The sequence below is a fragment of the Aspergillus pseudotamarii genome (assembly GCF_009193445.1).
Source record: "Aspergillus pseudotamarii strain CBS 117625 unplaced genomic scaffold BDV38scaffold_97, whole genome shotgun sequence".
Classification (NCBI taxonomy): domain Eukaryota; kingdom Fungi; phylum Ascomycota; class Eurotiomycetes; order Eurotiales; family Aspergillaceae; genus Aspergillus; species Aspergillus pseudotamarii.
In genome coordinates, this window is record NW_022475111.1 from 75,297 (window position 1) to 99,193 (window position 23,897).

Below are 23,897 nucleotides of genomic sequence, written 5' to 3' on the forward strand. Positions count from 1 at the left end.
CAGCACAGCCACAACGAATTGGGAAGATTCCTTAACCATGCAACTACTCTAGTCGCTACCTATCATCCCTTGAGTCTATTCCCATATGATCCGTAATGCTCTTCCTTTTCCTCCCTTATAATCTATTTCTTCCAAGTTTTGAACGTGTCGGATAATTTCCTACAGTTTCTACCCACCACCTGGGTTAATTCTGTAGTGGTGGGGTCTAGCCCTAGTACTAGATAATACTACTTCATGCTGACCCGCAGGTACTAACAGACCACACTAATGCTATTATGCTACAGGCTCAAAAACATGGATGGCACCGACCACTCAGAAATAAACCCCATGACTTGCGGGATCTGTAGGCCCTCAGAGACACGCGCCTGGGCCGGTCTGGACCTTCTTCTCCAGGCGGATCCAGTTTTCAATTTGTATAGCCTCCTAGTGGACCTGAATATAAAATCAACTTCTAAATCAACAGAAGCCAATAGCCCATCCCCGTGTATGATTGGCTGGCAGGCTCAGCCGAACCATTCACTCATGGGTGCATGTTTGCAACATGAAGGATCTTGATTCGATATATGGGACTTTGTTTTAGGGCATCTCATCATCATTGAACAAAAGCCGTCAGTCACTTTTAAAGTCCCCTAATAGGCTGACGCTTACTAGTCGCAAAATGCCGTGGCCCTTTCGGATGCTTCCGGTCGACCCTAGCTGCCACCCATGCTCGTTGCGACGTGGACGACTCATGCTTCATTGCATGAGTCTCGCCAGGGCTTGGTCTAGGACTTGCTGCACTGGCCCGGATCTTTCGCTCTCCCTCCAGGTCTTCAGTAACCCGCAGAGTTCCCCATCGATATCAAGCCCAATATCGAGTTGTTTGCAGAACGTAATGTATGACATTGCGGCCTGCGCACGTTCTCTTCGGATTGCTTCGGCACTCACATCTATCTGGCGGGACAACATCTCGCCTGCCAGAGCTGCCAAAGATATTTGTAGTTCGCGCAGCTTAGGCCCCTTGTCCTGTGATTCTAAAACCCCTGTACTTACTCTACTGGAGAACATGCGAAGTTCCTCGTACAGCGTAATCTGCACATTTCTGCCTCCATTGTCCAATGTTTCGTGCAGAAGACGCTTTACGTCTGACACATAGTGGTTGGTAGCTGTGTATATAGTCAGCAAAGCCAATATAACGGCAACACCAGGGGGAATTGACTTACCTTCAGCTGGTGCTGCACATGTTAGATTGATACATTGCAAGAGGCATTTAACACAAGCCACCAAAGTATCCTCTCGGGTTTGTCTATTGGTGGTTAGTCATTGAAAGGATAAAGGGATGTCACTATAGTACTTGTTCTTTTGACCGCTGCCTGAGTCGATGTCCATTGAGTCCTCTCCCTCGTCAAATTCACTGAGTACCCGAGAAACAATATCAACGGCATCTGGCATCAAATTGAGATCTTGGCGCGCTTGAGCAATCCCACCAAAAGCAGTGATAGCATGTGGGCGATATGTTGGGTTAATCCGTTTAGCCTCCCTGATTGCGATGGCCTGAGAGGTTGGTAAGCACATCAGGTCAAATACTTTTGAAAAAGGAAGGGACTGAAAAACATAGAAAGAATTCACCTTCATTGTATCACCAACTCGAGGCTTCTCTAGCCATAGCATCTTTGCTTGGCTGGTGAATTTCATAAATGCTTTCACAACAACTTCCTTACCGTCCCATGTTTTCCCAGCCAATGCTTTCTCCAGAACAGGCCATAAGTACTCGCTAGTAGCAAGATCCAGTTCGGGGTCTAGTGCCATGATGCCATTCGCAAACCCCAATGCCGCAGTATGCTTGATGATCCAGCGAGGAGAATCGAGATTGTCTGAAACAAGGCTGGTAATTTCTTTTATATATAGCGATACCGCACGATTACCGCCCACATTGTCCTGCCATGTCTTCTCAAATGCTTCTTGAACGTGCTCATCAGTGTCGTACTTGGAAACAAATATAAACGGCAAGGCAGTTGCAGCAAATGCCATGAATCGGTCATTGGACAACTTAGATGTGGAGTGTAAAATTTCCGCTGCGATGATTCGCTGGTTTGCATCTTCTGCCGTTAGATACAGAGTTTTCGCATGTTCAATTGTTTTTAGCACTCGGTCGTCCGAAGCTAGTCGCATGAGGTAGCCTATTGATGTACAATAAGACGCACTGACCGTGTCGTTGCGGTCAACGACGTATTTTACAAGAAGCTGGATGAAACGATCCGCATAAGGGCGGAACAGGGCTGTTCTCATGCTCAGGAGAACTAGTACGCGACTGCAGCCCACTTTCGTTGGAAGCCCAACTGCAGAGCGAAGCACGCTTTCCAGACTCACAGCGAATTCCTTCATGCTAGTTTCGTCGAGCATATCTATTAGATACCGCTCAATAACTTCCATCATTGGAGATGTGCGTATGCTGGACAGCCTCATTTTGTCGATCTCTTGGCCCGTTAAACCATACTTGTCCGCGTTGAGATGGACATAGTTGACGGCTTGTGGCTCTAGGGAACTTAGAGAGTTCAAGAATTGTTCCATCACGCGGGGAACAAATGGGCGCAACGGCTGACCAGGACTCTTCTTTATTATCTGGATTAAAGCCCCAATAGCAAATCCTTGAACCTCTTGAACATCAGATTCCATACCCTTGTCACTCAGTAAAAATGGGATAGTGCTTGCTAGCATAATGTCTGCTCGTTTTGTCTCGGTATAACTTGTTTCCAGAGTACGGATCACTGCATTGGTTATTGCCTGGCAAAGCTTCAGAGCAGCCGCTCGAACTGACTCCTTGATGTCATCTACAAGCTTGAAGGCTTTTAGAAAGATTTCCTCCATATATTTAGAGTATTTCTCTGGCTGGCGCCCTTGAATTATATCCGTAATAGCAGCACAACTTGCTTGTCGAACGCGCCATTCCCGACCGGCCAGCATGCTTCTCAGTAGATCGTCCATAATCTCATCAAAATGATCACTGATGATTGCAGTAGTGTCCTTGACCAACGCCTGCCATATTGTGTTCATGGACCGCTGCACATTTGGATTCGGATCAAACCGGTAGCGAAACAATTTTGGGTAGATTTTGGGATTCTTGGCCAGGTAGCCATTGGCGCTGGAATCGGAGAATATAGTGCTTATGCCTAGCTTGCTAAATGCTGCACGATTGGTCCAAAGGGCATTATTCGAAGCCAGAGACATGAATCGATACACAAGTGTGGGATCGCCAGCCTCAGAGGCTAAGTTCATAATATCTTTGTAAGTATTGACTGATGACCCGCCTCCAGTTGGTAGAGCACCTGGCTCAAATAGTTCGGTGTCTTCGCTGACTTTGCCTCCCCCAAGATTGGAGCCAGCTGCCGTAAAAGAGTCTACTAAGTCGCGTACCAAATCATCCTTTAGCGTCTGGTCACCGATATCGTACACAAGGCTTAGACCTTGGGCCCCGGTCTCCTGCACCACTTCATCTCTATCCGCAAGTAAACGCGTGAATGTTCTTTGACATTTACGCAGGCGGGCCTGCATTTGTTGTAGGTGACCACAATTTTTCACCAGACAGAGTAACCATATGGAAGACGCTTTCCTCAGAGAAGGCTTCGATGCACCGCAATCAGTAATGATCTTGTCGCACATTTCGGCCAATACCGTATCAGAGAGTTGCAAAGTGGGGAGCTTTTCGTCGACGTCAAATTCCGTGGCGATAGATTTAGAGGTCCATCCCGCTGCAGCACAGCTCAAAGCCTCACCGACAGTAAAATGTGTCTCTGGGCTACGGATTTCATGTAGGTCGTACAAGGATTTCAAGAAGTTAGTAAACTGCGGGTCTTTATGGTCGACCTTGGAAAATGACACAGATAGGAGGCCCATTGCTATAATCGCTATTTCACTCTCAGCCTTTGCGTCCGGCTTCAACTTATCATTAATCGTCTCCCATTCGTCGTCTGAAAGTACTATCGTGGACAAAACTCCGGAGAGACTCAGCTGCCCGATGGCCACCTGTGCGGACCGTCGAAGCAAAGAATCGCGTGCGTCTCTAATGATATCGAAGACCGTGCTAATGAATAGGTTGACCGTCGTTTCCGGTGCTTTGTATATAGCGTTGCGAAACGCCAGTCGGCTCAAGATATATGCGAGCGCAAGGACCGCGCCCCGAGTTATAAGCACAACTTCGCCAATGGCAGATTTCCAATCCCCTATGGGGACTAAGAGTTCTGAAAGGAGTTCTCTCAGTTGATTTTCCGAAAATGCAGGGTGAGAGGCGAGAATTCCAAGTGCGCGTGCTGAGAAGTTCTGGAGTTCTTGATCATTACTGTAAAGGGAATTTTTCAGCGTGACAACCTTCGATACCATGAGCTCAACGATGTCGTTCGAAGCTAAAGAGCAAATACCGATGAATTTTTCTCCACACTGCCACAGGCCTTTTTGAGCCCCGCCACTAAGGCCAGAGAGAGCACTTGTCAGAAATAGCAGCACAGCTTCTTTGTCGGAGTTTTCGATGTAGCGTTTCATAGCGCACCGCGCTTGCTCATCGGATGTAAGAAGCACGTCCAATTTGATATCCCAATCTTGCTCTATTTCTGGGCTTATATTCGAACCGGATAATGACTCCCAAAGCAAAATGTTGCGAAGAAAAGCGATTGTGTAATTGAATGCCTCCTTATAGGGACCTGACAATATCTCTGCCGCAGAGAGACCTGGTACAACAGTGGACGCAGTCGAACCCAGGAGAAAGCGTGCTGCCTCTGAAAAACTCGGAAATTTGAACCATGACGAGCGTGAGTCAGCCGTCACCGATGTAAACCATATTTTTTCTTTAGTGGGGTTTAGAAGACGATACCAATAAGGGTGCAGCCCTTTCTTGCCTTCTTCTACGACTTCGTGATGTCTTTCAGATCCGCATGCCACAGCCATGAGGTCGATCCAGCGAGCGACGACATCACTATATGGTAAGAACCTATTGGCGAAACGTACAGCAGCATACTGAGTGCGACGAACGATCTTGAACCCAGTTACAGGGTCCTCTTCCCCGGGGTGGCTGTTCATCTGACGAAGCAAAAAAGGTCGCAAACTTTCTTGGAACTCTTGATCCCAGCTATCCACCGAGGAATTAAGAATGCTTCCTAATGCTTGTTCAATACTCACAAAGATTTGTGCGCTGGAATCGTCAGAGCTTAGTGATATGAACAGCCACCTAATGAGTTCGAAGCCCGAGATAGCATTCTGCCCATCTTGTACTTGAAAATCCACCTTCGGCACCAATATACCGATGCTCTCATAAGCAAGGCCTCGTAAGCTTAGGTCCGTTGCAGGCAGCCTCTGTCCACTGGAGCCTGGGCTCGGCCACCCCTGAGAATGGATAAAGTCTCTAAGGCCCCCAATAACCTTCGGTGCGATTTGCCTGAGGTCCATGGGGGATCCAATGCGAACTACCCACGTAGTAAAAGTGAAGATCTGGGTTCGCAACTTCGAGGCCTGCAATCCTTGTGAAGATCTTGCAACGTCCGAAAGAAGGCCCTCTTCAATCAATCGGAGGACATTGGCTGTCTCCGAAGCAGCCCTGAGTGATTTTCCTAAGTAAACTAAAATCTTAATTCGTAGCGCAGTGCGCGCCGGGGTTGCGCCATCAGGTTCCACAGAGCCGAAGTACAAGGTAAACAGTCGATGTACAACATCTGTATCTTCAAGATCAGGTATGAAGCGCTTCAATATTTCCTCACCAAGATCAGCTAGGCGAGAATTTGGGTCCGCAGACGCCACCAGAGCAGGAAAAAAGCGCTCTGAGTCTGTGAAGGCACTGCTACCGAGAAACCTTAGAGCTGTAGCTTTCGTCTCGGTGAGATTCAAGCCCCCATGTGAAGACGGGTTCCACGTTTCGGACGGGGAAGCACTCTTGTTGAGGAACGCGTAGTCTGCTGGGGACAATCCCGGACAAGTGGAGGCGTTCTTATCCGCAGGGAAAAGAATCAATAGTTTCTCAAACCATAAGGACAAGAACTTGGTGTCCTTGTTGGATAGACCTAGTCGAGATTTCAGTTGTTTGTCTTCGGTGCTGTCCTTCGGTGGAAGCTTTAAAAGAGGTAAAAGTCGCAGGACAAGGTTAAACACAACAGCCGCTTGGTCGTCGATCGATGTTCCAATTTCGGAAATCCCTTGGAGCAATGGAAGCAGAATCTCGACCCTCGCATTTGCTCCTAAGCGATCAATGCCTTGTTGGATATAAATTAAGTCGAAGTGTCTAATGAGTTTGGACTTCTGCTCCTTAAATTGCTTCAGCAAAGCTGCAACTGGAAGCTTAATCGACGGAGCTTGCACTCTGTTGTTGATATGCTGACACACTGCAATTACTTTGTTGCGGACTGCAAGGCTCTCAGAGCCTAACTTTAACAGTAAAGGAGCCAGATACTTATTGAGTAAAGCATCGAGTTTCTCATCTGTATCTGCTAAAGCGATTCTGAATTCGACGTTGGATACTAAATTCAACTCGCGAGCTTCAGAACTTGCTGACGTGGTTTGTGAAGCCATAGCAAAAATGAATTTTTTTGATGAGAATGACAAACACAAGGTCGTCCCGGCAGTCGAGGTAGGAAATAGGTGAACTTGAGATAATCTGATGTACTCTGTACTAGTACCCCACACGCCTCTACCAGGCAGAGACGCTCACGTCAGTTACAGTCCTGAGGCCGGCAATAAGCTCCTTTCCGAATTAGGAGCTGTCGGGATTAGTCATTATGTATTACTAAATAGTTAAAGTAACTAATCGGTAAACGGCTGGGTCACGCAAGCGGCTGGGACACCTCAGTATTCCATACAGTATAGCCTTATTTCAAACACCAATGTCCTAACCAATCTTCTTAATATGTACTTGGAGGTTTATATATAGTCTATTATATACTTGTATGGAGGAAGAGAAACTAAGGTTTACAGTTTTTGAAAACCCTTAATCACTAGGGCAATGTAGATTACTACGTATTCTATAGTATTATTAATATATAGCTGCAATTTATGTTATCAGCACTTCTTTTCCATTTATATATAATTTCATGTATAAAAATATCTATATCAGTAATTTACTAGAATTGTATCCAGATATACTAAATAGTGGTTGAGATATTGATGTTTGAAGATAGACCATTTTCTATGTAATACTAATAGTAAATTTATAGAAAATGGAGAGGTGACCCAGTTGCTTGCGTCAGCCGTTTACTGATCACGTTAAAATAATCGGTCAATGAGACAGTACGAGAGTCAAATTCAATTAGGAGCGTTTTTTTCGAGGTTTGCGAGCTTCTATACGTACATATACATACTTTATTACTCCGGTGTATACATACATCGTGCATCGCCCATTAACGATAATCAAGAACCTGCTCCAGCTCTTCGCTGCTCTGCTGCCTCACCTCTTAGGAACCTTGCTACCTCTCCGTCGGCACCTGCCTGCAAATTATTGGCTTCCTTTTTTGTTGGATTGCCAAAAAGGCACCGCCATAGGTCGTCCTTTCTAACGAGTTCACCGCCAGATGCTCCCGCGGCCATTAAATTTGACAGAGCTGCATCTCGGATTTCTAAGGAGTTTGCTGAGTCTATAGCCGCCTCACTAATATTATTTGTCACAGCTCTTCCCTTTTCGACATCTTCCGATAATGACTCCGCTTTTTCCTTCTGTACTATATGAGCGAGACGACGTGACACGGAAAGTTCGTATATCGATTCTTCGACGGTGTCAGAAACTAGATACATCCATACGGTGGTTGGTCGGTGCTGACCAATACGGTGTACACGAGCGATAGCCTGGAGCTCGATTGCAGTATTGATAAGCGGCTCGCAAAGGAAAACGTGGGTCGCGTTCACCAGGTTGAGACCTGATGAATGGGCTCTCGCATGCAAGAAAAAACATTCAACCTAGCAGGGATAGAGTTGAGCACGACAATTCCACGAGCTACTTGGGAAGAATGGGGTCATGAGGCTTACCGATGGGTCACTCTTGAACTTTGATATACCATCCTTGCTGTCAACACTGCTAAAGCCAATCTTAAATCTGTGGAACGCAATGGCTAGAACCTCTAAAAAGTCCTTGTATTGTGAGAATATCACGGACTTCGCACCAGGGTCATGGTGGCGCAGCCATAATATATGACGTGCCAGCGTATCGATCTTCGTGCCAAATGAACCGTCTAAATCGACGGTTTTGATTTCTCTGAGAGTGCCGGAGCTTATGTCAGTATATATTAAGTTCTTTTGTCGACGCTCAGGCTCAACTTTGGTTGGCGGCTTCTCCTCTTGGACAAGAAACTCTTGCGGCTTGTAGGTGATTTGATAGAAGTCATTAGCTTTCAAACGCTTTTTGCATGTCGGGCAAGTTCGATGTTGATGCCACCACATGCGCAGGCAATCTTTGCAATACTTGTGGCCACACACCGTTAGAACACCTAGATGTTGTTAGCCAGTCTTGTAACACGTCTACAGCTATAGTACCATACTCACCAGCTTCGAAGCCGGATTGGCAAATGACACATATCTTTGCCGAGTCGTCTGAGCCTGATTCGTCTCGGAGGTGGATTAGGTAACGATGTTTTGCTCTCAATGCGGAAATCTTTTCGTCTATCATCTCCTCTTGCCTAAGCTTTACAGAAAAAAGCGCCTCATCCAAGGGTTTACCAGCGCTTTCTTCGTCGTACGGGGCCACTGTATCGGAGATTTGTTGAAGCTGACGATAGTATTCAAGCCGATTATTCATAGTATCCCGAAACATCTCCACCTCCTTCTCCATGTTTGCTGCGACTTTAGCTTGCTCAGAAGCCATCTGACTCGCGTTTTGAAGAACCAAGGTTACGAGTTCAAGTTCAGCGCGAGCGCGAGAGCTTCCCCCGCTTGTCTGCCACTCGAGAGAGGTCACAAGACTTCGAAGTTCACTAATGATGCCGCGAAGTGAGCCCAGCTGTGGGTCGGGCTTGATCCTACTACGAGTGTTCATCATCTGTAGAAAGAGACTGGGTGAAGGTCCTTCTCCTTTCTGCGCTTGGACAATTCCGCTCTTGACTTCATGGGCAATGAGAACATTCTTCTGTCCAGTCAAAGCATCGTGGCGATCGGCGAACGTTGCGCGCAAGGCCTCCATGTAAACATACATCTCATCTTGATGCTTCGTAGACTTTTCATATTCGTCGCCTTCCAGCTCTGATTCATCCTCTTGGTCAATGAGCGACTGGGAAAGAAATTCGATCATGGTTTGACGCCATTCATCGTACTGGACAGCATGTCTGTTCATACTATCACAGAAATCTTCAAATTTATCGAGTACGCGGCGGGATTCAAGCCCTTTGCCCCATAGACGAGGCTTCATTTGAGGGATGTTAACAAACAGACCCTTTTGTGCTCTTTCTCTAATTGTTTGCATGAAGTGGCCAACCTTTCGCGAGATCTCAGCTAATATCTCCTTTCGAATCAACTTCGCAGACTCGTATGCCTCAACTTCGCGTTTTTCGAGGGTTCTAAACTCTTCGGAATCGGGCCTAGTAAGTCTGGGGTCTGTTTTTATTTGGAAATAGGCATTCCCGGTAAAGAAAACACATATATGTTGAACTTCAAGAGCAGCACGCAGCCTCTGACGTGCTCCTACTTGGGCGTTCTTGGTTGCTTCTTCATTTTCATCCTCGCTTTCTGTGTCAGCAGACGTTACGTCTAGATCCACGTTGGCGGCACTCATCGGGCGTTCCATCCGCTCCGAGTGCAAACGATCCCGACACTCCTTGACAATTACATTAGCCCGCTCTAATGACTTTGTCCAGAGACCAAGTGCTTGTTGCCGGTACTTCGCATTTTCCAGCAACTGCCCCCGGCGCAATTGTGAAAGAAGCAAAGAGCGCTCCTCTGCGTGTATAAGTGCGTCATTCTGATCGATCATGACCTCGAGAACTTCAGCCACGGAGCGCAGCGGTCCAGTACCAGTGCCTATCCCACGAAGAGGCTTTCCAGAAGGATGGAGGCAAGTTCGACGAAGTTTGATTAACCAACTTCGCATTCTTTCGATTACCGATGGGTCATCAGGGTCCCAATCCACATTCAAGGGAGCTCCAGATAAATCGAGACCACATGCTCCACACATTTCTTCAAACAACTGTCCGTAACGTTGTTCCTCAACCGCCGTAAAAGGGACCGTGATAACAATTCTCTTCTGAGGAGGTATGTGGAGTTCATTTCGAACATGATCCTTACTATGTCGGAGCGCAATCATACGAACAATGTTCGCCAATTCAGGCCTAAAGCTCCCGCATAGCCTATGCCAGATAACACCACAAAATGGTTCGTAATGGAGGAAGAGCAAAAGACCGAGGAGGTCAGATATATCTTTTCGGAGCGGTGTCCCTGTCACAGCCCAAGCATTTTGACGAGGAATTAAACGGGCAACCCTTGCCGCATTGCTGACTCCACTTTCAATCATCTGAGCTTCATCGATACAGACCCGCCACCAAGAAATCCGGACCAACGGTGTTCTCCTTGGTTCAAATCTCTTCTTATGCCGCAGATTCCTCTGTGGTACATCACCAGAATAGTGAACTTCTCGCGCAAGAATATTATAAGTAGTAAGCACAACGTCTTGATCTGCCAGCAACTCAACCAATTCTTCATCGGACAATGACTGCTGACGCTGGATACCAGTGTAGTGGAAGACATTGAGTCCAGGTGCATGCAGTTTGATTTCCTGTTCCCATTGCTCAAGAATTGCGGGTGGTGTTATTATTAGGGTTGCTCCTGATGGCCTCAAGCCATCATGATGGTGGTCTGGGAAGGTTTCTTCGGGGGCTAGGTGCCGGCGATTAAGACATATTAAACTGATCATTTCAACGGTTTTCCCAAGCCCCATTTCTTCGGCGAGGATTCCACCTCGGAGATGGTTGCCCCCGTCAAACCATTTCACAAGATCAGTGGTGACAATCATGAGCAGTTGGCTGGCAAAGCAAACTCGTCCATCTGCATCTGCGAATTCTTGGAATGAAGCGGGCAAACTCCTTTTCAATTTATCTCTGACAGGGACCACTCGCCCGTCAGCCTGAACTTCCACGCCTTCCCTTTGCAATAGCCACCTCACAGCCCTTCTTTGGAATGGGAACAGCTGACATTCGATCAAACTGCATTTGACCTCTGCCGATAATTCAGGTGTATCTGGAGGAACGTATACGTTATCATAAAAGTCGCGGGGAGACCACCCAAGCTGTCTCCGACTGTGCCGCTCCTGCCGTGAAGCATGGTCCTCTTGTTCCTGAAAGACATATCTAGAAAGTACTTTCCGTGCTCCATCTACCAGTTGATTATTACCTAGGATATCCAGACAATCCTTCCATAAGATAACTGTTTCAAGACAGAAGGACCTCTTTCTTTCAGGAACAGTATATAAAGTGGACTGATAGCACACGATGGGAATCTTTCTGGGAAGGCGATCAGCACAAACAAGGCTACTGGCGAACTCCAGGTCCTTGCTAAATTTTGGAAATGGCGGGTCATGCGATTCATATTCAAAGACAGTTTCCCGGTCTACCGTCGTTGCTAGCTGTAGCTTAAACCAGTCAAGCGTAGTCGCACCGACGCCAACATTTTTTTCGGCTGAAATATGGATGGGTAACTGGGAGAAACTATCAAAAGATATACCCGGGTCATCCTGGATCGGGCTTGCGGATGCGAAATCCTAACCAAGGTCAGTGAATCATCCGAGCTATGTCTTTCACGCATTAGCTTGGTGCCATACCAAATACAAATGAAAGCGTGCCAAGGGAATGTAACCTCGAGGAACTCTAGTATTCGAAAGACCATTTAGCTCCCTGAGGCTCTGAATACCCGAGGTCAACTTGCGACGCTTGTTCGGGGGGGCATCACTGTCGAAGTCTTTCGGGAACCTCCGCGCAAGAGCAGTTATCAAGATATCTGGCACTGCGCCTGAATGTGTTGGCGAAGAATTAGACTTTATTTCCTACAAAAGACTAAGGCGACGGATGATATTACCTGGACAATAAACTCTATCCTCCGACACAGCCATACTTCGCCCTCTCGTAACTCTCTACCTGATTCTCACACCAGGCGACTACAATGTAAAATGGAAGTGATTCAGTCGTGGCGGACTCCCTTGGGAATGAATCTTATCAAGAGATATCACGTGCCGATAATGTCCATATACTCCGGAGTAAGTATCCCTAGGCGTCGAACGAGCTCCGATTGGCCACAGTGTAGGTCCAAGTAGGAGGGTATCCACCTCCGGTCCATGGATGAAGGTGTACGGAGTAAGGTATCCACATTGTAGTAGAGCATATTCTAGAGTGACAAATGGGGATGCCAAGAAGGTCCATCATACTACGCTGTCTCTCCACGGTTATAGCTTAATCTCGTTGGATTGCTACACCTGACTAGTACCTAGAACGAATAGACATTGTGATACTAGAATGTTACTAGCCAGCCCAGTCATCTACTAGTACCTTCAACTTTCCCATGCATGATCGGGGACAAGTATCCTAGTGGGATAATACTGCACTGCAGGGAATCGAGCTCCTAGACCCGACCGGTGGTTGCAATACCCAAGGTACTTGAATGAAATGGCTTGAAAGAACTACAGTTGTTGGTGATTAAGGTATCTAGCGTTGGAAGCTTTGAATTAGACCCAGGGACGAGTATAACACAAACAGAATTTCCCAAATGTAGCATAAACCCATCACTTCAGGAGAGAACCATGGTCGCTCTGGTCATATGAAATAGATGGCTGGTCATCGCTTTCGTCTGAATCGGACACGACACTCCCGCTCACTACGCGAATTGACATTTTGTAGTGACTGAGGATATTGTTGTTCTCAAATACATCAGTTGTATCACCGAAAGATATTGAACTGTTATCCGTGGGCTGATAGAATGCTTCCCCCCATTGCTGAGTGTGCAAGCGCGATGGTCCCGGAGTGAAAGTAGAAGTAGAGATACCGGTTATCCCTGTTGTTTTGATGTCGAGACCCCTACTCAGCCAAGCGTGGACAGAGAGCCCGGCATCGGTAGAGCGATACGTTTGATTCACAGATAAGGGATATTCAAAAAGGACCTCATCTGATGTTTGATTAGCTCCTAAGGCTATGATAGTAGACCTCCCAACTGTGTGTTGATTGGCCGATTGGCTCATGCCTTGCTGGTTAAACAGATCAGAATTGGAGTACCTGAGATTTTGACTCCATTGGAATTCGGATGAACTTATAGAAAGGGTTCTTTCACCAGGAACAGAGTACGCCAGAGAATCGTTTCCTCCAGTCTGATTCTTGACAAGGCTCCGCATGGTTTTGAATTGCGGATTAGGTGCATCAACGTAGGGCTTCTCTATTCCGGAGCTAGTAATATCCAAGGCGGAATCACTCAGATACATGAAGATATTTCCAGTTACCACCCAATATGGGCCGATGCTGTTAGAGAGTGTGACGGTCCCGTTTCGTGAAACACTCAAGCCGACAATCTTGATTGCAAATGAATGAGGCTGACCATCTTTGAGAATGGGAAGGAAGGGCGAGATGTCGATTCAGGTTGTCGCTGATCAAAGGCGTCTATCCCAACAACCTGACGCCAGAAACCTGGTGCAACTCCACCAGTAAAAATGAGAGGAAACGACCACATAATACCAGCAAGAATGTCATCGACATGGAGCTGGACTTCGCGAAATGGGGAGTAACCATAAAACTAGCCAATTGTGGCATTGAAGGCCTCCGTGTCGTACGAAAAGACATTGGACCACCAGAACTCCTCAGTAGACTGACCACATGTAGAAATGGACACAACTGCACGCGAAGTATTAGGAGGTACCTGGTACAGTGTCTTTGTATTATCTCCGGGAACGGTAAAGGCACTCGACGAGTTGGAGGATGACTTCTTGGTAGATATCGGGAGAATTACATCTGCCGTCCTGACATTACCTTCATGGGAGAAGTTTGCAGTTGGAGTCACACCGAAAGGGCCAGTATATATATCATTTATGATATTTCCAAGGTCGAAAATCAGCTTTTGCTGTGTCTGCCATAGTGCGTTATACCGCGACATATCTTTTATATGGGTCCAGACAATTCCGTCGGCCGTAGGTTCCGCTGTCGAGGTACGGAATACCTCTGTATCTCCAAGAAACAGAAGTGCTAATCAATCGAATTGGCGGCCTTGGGATGCAACCGTGAGAATAATCTTAACCGCGTCGAATTCACATTTGGGTGGGCTGTAGTAACCTATTGAGAGAAAATCAATATACTGTAAATCTGACTGCGCTCGTGGCTCGGATTACCTATAAAGGGGTGTCCATAGCTCGAGGCAAATACATGCTCCATGAGCGGTACATCTTGGTTACAATGCGAGCCGTCATCTCCCCCATATTGAACAGGCTGATAAATTTGAAATACTTCTGATGTGCCCTTAGAAGGAGCAGCTAAAAGAAAACAAAGCCATAAGACCGTGAGAAACAACATAGTTACGACGTAACTGCCTCTTGAGTTGTTTGAAGCAGGTCTGGATAACAGTCCTTGCGTTCAGCGTTTAAAACACCACGGACCTTTTCAATTGAAAAATGGAGGGTTGCAATTGATGCTTATCATCGGACAAGCTCCTTTGTACTTTCTCTTGCTGGGGATTGTCAAGTCAGGCACATATGATGGCTTTGGCGAATACTGAAAGTTATTAGAGTGCTGTGATCAAGATAAAAAACTGCTTGTAGGCAGGGTTAGTGCAATAACAGGATATCGATTATGGAATGAGGGGGCAGGTCATAATATAAGAAGCAACCAGTTAGATACTAGTAGTATGGCCCCATTGCACATACATTAGCGTAGAATCAGGCCGTAGCGCCCATTAACTGCAGCCAAAAACTTATAATCTCAACAACGGGTGCTTTGTCGAAGAGTCCTCGGCTTATGATTAAAGTGGTGGATCCGCATGAACCCCGTTGCCTTGTTCCCTTTCCCTATAGCCGGAGGAATTTTTCGATTAGTTGTTAAGCAATTATTGGCCTGCAAGTATGGTTCCCCTGTTATAGACACGGTCTGCACATAGGTCTGGTTGGAAAATCTGGCTCATTGAAGAAATGTGACGGATTTAATGATCATCAGAGTCCGATAAGTCCAATACTACACTTGCAGGGGCAGGACAATGCTGTCCGTGCAATTTGAGCTTTGTATATACATGTCTTCTGTGGTCTGCTGCAGGGGAGATACTGGAAGATTGGGCGATGTCCATATTGGTGACATGAGTGACTCGTCACACCAACTTGCACGTTGAATCACATCCTTTCTGAAGGATAATAGGGCTCGATGTTGATTTCCATTACTAGATCGAGCCGCAAAACTGTAAATAATAGCGTGTGCATGAAAATCCTGAGGAAGAGCCACCCTCAATATATCTGCCTTAAACATTTAAAGCATACCTAGTATGCTTAGCTGCATCAACTTTCAAAGCTGCATGTAATCGCATTCTCTGACACTTTTGACGGTTAGGTAAATACCAAGATGCACTGTTCAATTAGCTTCCGCATTGATTAGATGGCTCTTCCCCTTTCTCGCTTTGTCCTCTGCCACGTTACGCCCATTGCTGGGTAACATATGGCAAGGTTTCATCCCTAGTTCTTTGCTGCTATAGAACGAAAGTCTGGATGTCAAAATAACAATAGAATGAAACCGGGCTGTTGCTTAGCGAAACAAAGGGATTGAAACGGGAGACATCCCTTCTCTGGTGATATGGTCCGGGGTATAGTCCAGGATCAGAGCGCATGGTAGTTCTAATATACAATATGTGAAGCTCCTGAGTCCTCTCCCAACCAGACAAGCACACTATTAAATACTTTCTCTCCCTTCTTCTCCATCCTACTCACAAACAAGCCTTCGACTCACATGAAAAGACGCCAGGCACCGAGAATCAAAGCGGCGGTACCGGTGCAAACACCCCTGGGGAAAAAAACATATATTAGTACAATGTAGAGCAATTTTCCGGAATTCAGGGTTACAAACATCAGCCACTGTAGCGTAGAGAACTTCACGGCCTCTACACGCTCTCTCAAACCCGCGACCTCCTGCTCGATTCGCGTTTCCGTCTCTTTTATTCGCATTTCTTGACTGTTTGCTTCTTCTCGAATACGACCTTTTTCCAGGTTTAGGTCCAGACGAACAGATGCTTGCGTGCGCCCAATCTCATCTCGAAGTCGTGAATTGAGCTTAGCCAGATCTGCAGCAATCTTCTCATGTGATGAACGCGTTAGTTGTGCTTCAGTTGAATCTGCGTTGAGTAATTCGGAGCGGAGTTTGGCGAAATCGACTTTCTGGGTATACGTCGATCTCTCGGTGTCTGTGGAAAAAAAAAAACGATCATTAGCTTCAGAGTCCAGGAGGTGCTATGCGGAATGTGCAGTGGTTTATGCCTTGATGCTATTTGACATGCTTCGGCCGAATGACTTAGGTGCCACTCACCTTCTCTGAGGACCATTGTCCGGGTTAGATTCTGAATAGACTCTTGAATAACATCATTTAGGACCCGCATCATCGCGACAGCCTGTTCCTCACTGAAACCCTCCTCTTTCAACCGCTGAACGAACTTTAACGTATCGAAATGGTGGTCCCTTCGTTGGGGGGCGGAAGCATGAAAAGCGCGCCGAGCTGGTTTGAACGCGGCGACGTAGACACCATTATATCGGATAGGGTTGCCTGGGAGCACTGCTGGTCGACATGTTGGACGACTGGTTGATTCGGGTAATCGTCTAGATCGCGATGATAAGGTTGGCTCTCGGATTGTTGCGGAGATGAATGTAGAAGAGTGAGGAGAAAGGGTCAAAGTATGTAGTTGTCGTCCGGCAGAGTTCCAGCTATATATGCGTAGCGTTTTCTGTTGTTGCCTTGCTGATAGAATGTTGTTCTGGGGGGGAGGAAAAGTAGTCCGAGCAGAGGAGCCGTTCCATGTCAAGCGAGGGAGTATAGACCGTGGCACTTCGGTAACGGACTTTTGTGGTGCCATTTCCTTGCGCGGTATAATAGTAGTGTTTTGGGCGAGTCAGGCGCAAGTAGTTTATAGGAGGGGCTTCCAAAGATGAATGTCTGTGACCAGATCCATAAAATCAAATGACGATGAGGCGATCCGGATGACTAACTAAGGGTTCCCGTACTCTCATTCGATGGTCCGGGACGCCAGGCTAAAAAGCCTTTAATGGGGTCTCGACTTCCCCGAGTCGGAAAACGGGGGACTTTCCCGTCTCCGGAGAAGTTCTGGTACAAAATCAGGATCTAAGAATACTAAGAGTCTACCGGCACATTTCGAAGTGATAAACATTTAAAAGAAAACTGATATAAATTTTGGCAAAGCATTGTATCACGGTCATGATAACCTGTATTGTGACTAAAAATAAGTACGCGGTTTAAATATACAAAAAGTTATACGTGAAGTAGGAATGATAAAAGTAACAAGTCATAGGTAAGAGTTCTAGTCTATTTTGTCTAGTATCTATTAGCTATGCATTGATAATAACCAATTTCACTAGCTTCGTTTAACAAAAGCAAGGTCTTATGATAACTTCAGCTTAAACATGATTTAGCCTGTCTCGGGCATTTCTAAAGGAATGGAGGCCGTCTAGACATGATGCTTGTTAAACCCAGTACAAGGTATAGGAGGGGTTATATTCAATTTATCAGATTTAAAGATCCAAGATGAAACTGAAATTAGAAGTGACTCACGCCATAATTAACTCCAGGGTTGTAGAGGGAGATGTCGAGGCAGAGAGATGGAATGAGGATGAAAGATTAGGAAGGAAGACGAGCCACTTTTATGGAGCGGAAGGTTAGTAGGCTCTCACGTCTATTTATAATAACATATAATAACGTGCTCTGGTACATGCATTGAGCTCGAAGGCTCAATCATATCCCGTCTATAGCTCGCAAGGTCAAAGCAGGATGAGGGGAGTTTGGCCGAGAAAGAATGATTCAAAGCACGTCATAATCTTGGAAAATTTGAGCTGTATATATTTCTTCAAGTAAACACTTAGTTGCAATGATACCTGACATTCTCATGTCATAATCGAGTCCTTCTGTAACAGCATAATACGTATTAATCCTGTTTGAGCCAAATAATTTAAAAGAGAGAATCTTGCTGATTAATCCCAGGTTTGCAGCTGGAATATTTCTCTCAGCTGCTTCATGGTATCTTCGGGGTCCTTGACCGCATGCCCAACTGTCCTAGAATCGCTATAGATCTCGTAATCATTACCTCCGGGAAAAGACTTATCACCGAAGAAGTGAATGGTCTTGTATTCAATGCCCGAGAGATCTTTCTCGGCTTCAATATGGCGCAGGCAGTAGGTCTTGTCCCAACCCGTTGGGAAAACATCGAATGAGATTTGGCCACCAATCGAGTAACTACAAAGACTATCGTTAATATTGAATGTTGGATTGTATAAGCCCGAAGCAATTGCATCTATGGCATACCTAAGGCCGTAGTTAGGAAATTCTGTCCTGAGGGCTTCTACGAAGCCCTTTCTGATGTTGTGCTGTTTGTCATAGCTATCATCATTATAAGCCAACTGTAGTAATTCGGAGCAAGAGTGAGCTTCGCTACATACGCTTCGAATTCATTTCTCTCTTCGACACTGGCATTGCGACCAACGGGGCTGACATTAATCATTCCGTTGCGGAACTCGACGAAAGTACCACGTTTCTTTGGCAGCTGCAGATCCGCGATGTACTTGAGGCAGAAATTAACCAACTTTTGGTATTTCTCTTCCCCTATCCACGCGATAAAGCTGTTACCGATGAGGGACCTGCCCAAGCGAATTGCAGTCAATCCATTTTCGGCAAAGCAAAAATCGAAAAGTGAGGAGACTTTTGTCGAGGATGTGCCTAATTGCTCTTGCTGCTTGGCAAGATCAGAGCCACCAACCTGTGCAAAGTGAGGCTGCGGGCTACTTTCCGAGAATAATGGGGACTAACGGTTCCAATAGCACACCTATGGCGCAATTGAGAGAGGAGCTGGAGCATTTCGGGAGAGATAGTCTGCGTGTTTCCAAGAACTGGTTAGTGAAGCTTTTACCCAAAATCCTTGAAATGAGCCACCAAGACAGTGAGACATATTATCGTCTTTCCAACCTACCCTTCTCGCAGGAGTCAATGTACCGTCGACGTCGAAAAGACAGATTGTGTCCCTTACAGGACGGTCCTCCAGGGCTGGATACACACCTGCGGCTTCCGCTGCCATGACGCTGTTGAGATGGGAAGGTGTAAAAGATTGAGATGCGTAGAAAAGACAAAATCCCGAAAGGGAACAAAAATCAATCCGACATTCGCGGAGATTGTGATAACAGGCTCCTTCTATAGCCACGAAGAATGTCCTGACCGCATGCGGCGGGCGGAGGGATACCAGGCTACTAACCAGGTACCTAACTTACAATAACTTACCTGTTTTGAAAAGTTTATGTACTTGCACTGCACTAGGCATTGCGGTAACAAATAAAGGCAGTCAACTACTGCCACGATACAGTACTACAATGAGTATCACTAAATAGTAGTACGAGTAGTATCTCGACTCCGGAGTAAGTACATGCTAAGTAGGTATCATGTAGGTCAGCATGGGTCCATGCTTATCGATAACAACTTTGAGCACGGAGAAGATAAGGATTAAGTATGATATCATAGGGTTTGTGGTCATTCAATGTCGCACACCGAAAAGACAAATACCTTCTTGAGTATCAACTCTAGGGGCTAGTAATGTCATGAAACGCACACAATTATCCCTGAAATTATACATTTATTAAGCATTAGAGCCTCCGACCTGGAAAGCCTCCCCATCAGTCACTGTTGAAAGACAAATGAATGAATAAAATAAAAATAAGACCATTCGACATTGATCAAAACAATAGGCCAATATACAGTTATCGTCCCACGGTGGACTGCAAAACTTTGGCTGCCAATTCGCTTAATAACCTGGCACGGTCACCCTGCGGAAGATCTAGGAAGACCTCGTAGACGCTTTTGCCCTTCGCATCACGAACAGCGCCGAGCCGATTTCCTGCAACTGCACCAGCGAAAGCACCGGCAGCATTGGCGACAATAAACCCAAGTGCACCGCCACTTATTCCACCAACAATAGACCAGAAGCGAGATGTAGGCCTGGTCCGCCGACGGCCATCAGCGTCAGTATCATCACTAGCGAGGCCCTCCTCGCGTAGCATCTCTTCAAATACAGAACCAAACTGTTCAGAGGCGCGTTGTTCACGGTCGCTCGTGCCAAACCCAAATGAAGACCATGAAAATCCCCCGGTGCCACTTAGGGGCACTTCATCCTCGGTTTCTTCCACCGGCCTTGTTGCGTCGTACTCTCTCCGACGTGACTCATCTGAAAGGGTATAATAGGCATCATTGATTTCCTGAAATTTGCGCGTTCGGGCAGGCCGCTCAGAAGAGTCGGCAGGTACACGATCAGGATGTGATTTCAAGGATTCTCTGAATGGGTTAATCATATTGAAAAAAGTTAAGGTATGAGCAGACGTCGATATTTACCTTTTATACGCATTGCGAATTTCTCTTTGGGTTGCGTTAGGAGAAACGCCTAGAACTTTGTCTATACCCCAGTCAGAACAAGCAGTATCGTTTGCTAGTGGAATTGAGAATAGTATTTACAATAATCTGGTTGTTCTGAACACTAGATGCATAAGCGCTCACACATTCTAGACCGAGCCTTGTTTGGTTGACTTACTCGGCATATTATCTATATTAGCTATTATATAACGATCTATGAGTAGATAGAGATTGCAAATTTGGCGTGTATGTTTAGAAGATGGCCTCCAAATATATTCGAAGTTAGATTAGTACGCCGAGCGGGGCATGAGATGGAACTTCTACTTAACAACATCCGCAATGCAAATGAAGTGGCACGGGAGGGAAGATGACGTAACCTACTGCCCCCGTTGATGCCTTAGGCTGAAAGTTAAATATAAATGGCGAGTCGAGAGCTTCTAAGACTGAAAAGCGGTATTTATGACTGTATGATATTTTTAGCATGTAATTAAGTTAATGTTATCGTGTCTCCACGATATACACAAGTACAGAAGATTTCATTATTAAGTTTCTTCGCTAGGCCGCCTAGACTACGGTATGCCCCGGACAAAGTTGGAGACAAAAGAAAAAAAGGTAAGCATGGGTAAAATATTGTTAAAAAAAGAAGTATAAAATAGACAAGTACGCATTAAAAGATCAAGCAGCATCAGAGAGGATCATATCAGCTGCCTTTTCGCTGACCATGTAGGTGGGCAGCGCGATATAGTATCCTGGTGTCTTAGGGAAAACCGACGCGTCTACTACTCGGAGGCCATCGACACCTAGCACTCTAAAGCGAGAATCTAACACGCTATATCTGTTAGTATCGGGGCTGGGAGGGTTGGTGTAGCAAGCGTGATGGCCCCATGCCTCTCTCTTGATGAACTCTTTCAACTCTGCTTCAGTCATGACATTGGGCCCTGGCCATACTTCCTGAAAGCTTCCATCCAGGCGCCACCAAAGTACCAAAAATCTTCCTAGAAAACTCGATAGCCTCGTACACCGCCTGTAAGCCTTTGTCGTCTGCATCATCTTCTGTGACACCGGTATCGAACGAGTTGAAGTTAATGATCGGGGTGTCTTTAGGATCTGTAAATCTGAGCTCCACCGTGCCCGCATTATTGCGACTGTGAGACTTCAAGGTAATCCAAGTCCAATACTGAGCATTTTTCAGAGCTTCGTAAGAGTACCCAGGGAAATATCCTTGGAGGTTGACAGGGGCTCCGGGTATGAGGAGGTCGGGCTCTCTATCCGAAGCAGAGGACCTCCGGATGGTGGCAATCGCAATGCCGTTAGTTGTGTATGTGCCTTTGTCCAGGGCATTATCTTGCCACTGTTCAAGACAAGGGTCTGGTAGGCTATCTATGAATGTGCACTTGGTCGTAAGGGTAAAATCCGTGGGTGTCTTCCCAACCAAGCCAGTCTCATAGCGATCTTGGAGGTTGGAGCCAACACCAGGAAGGTCAACAAGCACTGAGATGTTCCATCTGTTCAACTCATCCTTGGGTCCAATGCCACTAAGCTTCAACAGCTGAGGGGTATTGAATGTGCCTGCAGACAAGATGACTTCGCGGGCCGCATTGACATACCCAGGAGAGTACCCTCAGATGCATTTTCCGAGTGTGGATCCGCTCTGTACAAACTCCGACCCGTGATATAGTCCAACCCAGTTGCCCTAGGCTCATCACCAGATGTCTCAAAGCGTACATTGGTTACAAGAGTGTTCAGCTGGATATCAAGATGTTATTTGCCCGAGCCATCGGCATTCACAGCTTTGCGTGTGCCCATCAAAAAGTCACGGGGACCTGTACGTCTATATCCAGGAATGTCTACAGCGAGAGGCACCTGGAACAGACCGGCTTGCTGATCATAATTCGCATCGTTGTTGTTGAGGTCTCGGAGCAGAATATCACCAAAGCCGGTCATAGTATTGACAATCTTGCCTAGTTGCAATAACCAGGGACAACAATTCCTGATCCTCAAGAACCAGCTTCAACTGTGTTAGACTAGTGGTGAGCCAGTCATTAAAACCATGCCCAGTAGTTCTGTTCGTTAAATAGCGATTACGCTCCAGCCGTTTCAAATAATCGCGCATCTTCTCGGCTGACCAAGAGTCGTCACCCGTAGCAGACGCAGTTTTATCCCAGTCACTGTCATGGGCAAGGATTGTGCTATCGAGTTGTTAGAAAGGATGGCAGACTGTATATCAATAGCTGGAGAACATAGAGTCTAACATCATAGCGTTGTGTGCAGAGCAACCGCCCAAGGTACCGGCTCAAGGATACAAAATTCCCAGTGGCTCCGAATTAGCAGGGGGATTGGGGCCAACATGAAGATCTCCAGACGAGGTTCTATACGTCATCTTTGAATCTTCCTCCGGACGGGTCAAGTTGGAGTAATGGTTGACGAAATAATCCCAACGCATTGGCTCATATTCAGTCGACTGCAACTGTAGTGCGGGCACCTGCTGCTTAGTTGCATTGCCCTGGTCATCCCCAGCGTCAATAAGAAGGACTCTGTAGCCTGCAATAGCCAATCGTGCTGCCAGTGGGCCACCTCCTGGGCCCGAACCGACAACTACATAGTCATATCCTGTAGCATTGTTGGATGCTATATAGGAGCTATTGGTGGACCGCTTTTGGCATCATGATGATTGGCTTTGTGGTCACTACTTTATAGGGCTTTAGTGCCCAGTCAAAAACCACCAACGTGAACAGAATGACTTACGAGGTTAGAACGGGGGCAAGGGTCAAAGAGACAGAGGGTGCACTAGCTAACGGTATATAGACTCAAAAGAGATGACTTTCTAAAGTCGTGTAGTCTTTCGTTCTTATATCTATTTATCAAGAGTAGCAGCATTCTCTCAGGAGAAGGACTCCTGAAGGTATGTTTGAAATGCATTATGACCATATGATAAGGCACCATTCCAAATGATAGACATATAGTATTCTATATACATATGTCGGTTATTGTACAGAGTATCCTTGGTTTCTTAATGGTATCTACTAAGGCCGAGCGTAATCTAACGTATTAGCCCAAGCCGAATGATCTAAGCCACTAACACAGTTGCGCATTTTAAGACAGGGGGGCCTGAATAAAAACGAGCGTTACCTCTCTCCTTGAATAGTCCTTTAATTTTCCTTCTTTTTTAAAATTAATAATCCAGTCTTATTAGACTCACAGTGGAATTGTATTTTTGTGGCTTGGACTGGTACGTAGGACTGAGGTTGCAAACATCACAGCCAATAAATATGAGCATATGCAACCCGATGATATGCAATAATCTCATGCAGATTATTATCCCTTGGTCCTTACTGCCCCTTGCAGCCCTCACCGTTG

General features: G+C 46.2%; 4 protein-coding genes across 4 annotated transcripts; all 4 read right to left on the bottom strand.

Annotated features, from left to right (window-relative positions):
- Positions 1-735: 735 nt before the first annotated feature.
- Positions 736-14,055, bottom strand: BDV38DRAFT_275612 (proteasome stabiliser-domain-containing protein; the record flags this gene model as incomplete). The annotated part of the gene is made up of 13 exons (XM_032058065.1): positions 736-1,145; positions 1,203-1,285; positions 1,334-1,533; positions 1,609-6,380; positions 7,404-7,905; positions 7,975-8,432; positions 8,488-10,806; positions 10,837-11,025; positions 11,650-11,686; positions 11,747-11,934; positions 12,961-13,506; positions 13,584-13,698; positions 13,822-14,055. 13 exons carry the CDS (start codon positions 14,053-14,055, stop codon positions 736-738), a joined length of 10,053 nt encoding a protein of 3,350 aa, XP_031907936.1.
- Positions 14,056-15,642: 1,587 nt separating this feature from the next.
- On the bottom strand, positions 15,643-17,063 carry BDV38DRAFT_229447 (CCDC90 family protein). The gene is made up of 3 exons (XM_032052910.1): positions 16,455-17,063; positions 15,999-16,332; positions 15,643-15,935 (listed from the first exon to the last, which is right to left on the bottom strand). The coding sequence occupies exons 1-3, from the start codon at positions 16,993-16,995 to the stop codon at positions 15,878-15,880; spliced, it is 933 nt and encodes a 310-aa protein (XP_031907937.1). The 5' UTR covers positions 16,996-17,063; the 3' UTR covers positions 15,643-15,877.
- A 1,061-nt stretch (positions 17,064-18,124) lies between these two features.
- BDV38DRAFT_275614 (eukaryotic phosphomannomutase-domain-containing protein) lies at positions 18,125-20,482 on the bottom strand (the record flags this gene model as incomplete). The annotated part of the gene is made up of 6 exons (XM_032058066.1): positions 18,125-18,386; positions 18,456-18,530; positions 18,590-18,906; positions 18,957-19,019; positions 19,117-19,182; positions 19,922-20,482. 6 exons carry the CDS (start codon positions 20,480-20,482, stop codon positions 18,125-18,127), a joined length of 1,344 nt encoding a protein of 447 aa, XP_031907938.1.
- Positions 20,483-21,215: 733 nt separating this feature from the next.
- BDV38DRAFT_275615 (GMC family oxidoreductase) lies at positions 21,216-23,499 on the bottom strand (the record flags this gene model as incomplete). Its single annotated transcript, XM_032058067.1, has 7 exons — positions 21,216-21,487; positions 21,525-22,124; positions 22,160-22,286; positions 22,329-22,496; positions 22,546-22,729; positions 22,844-23,179; positions 23,435-23,499. 7 exons carry the CDS (start codon positions 23,497-23,499, stop codon positions 21,216-21,218), a joined length of 1,752 nt encoding a protein of 583 aa, XP_031907939.1.
- Positions 23,500-23,897: the final 398 nt, after the last annotated feature.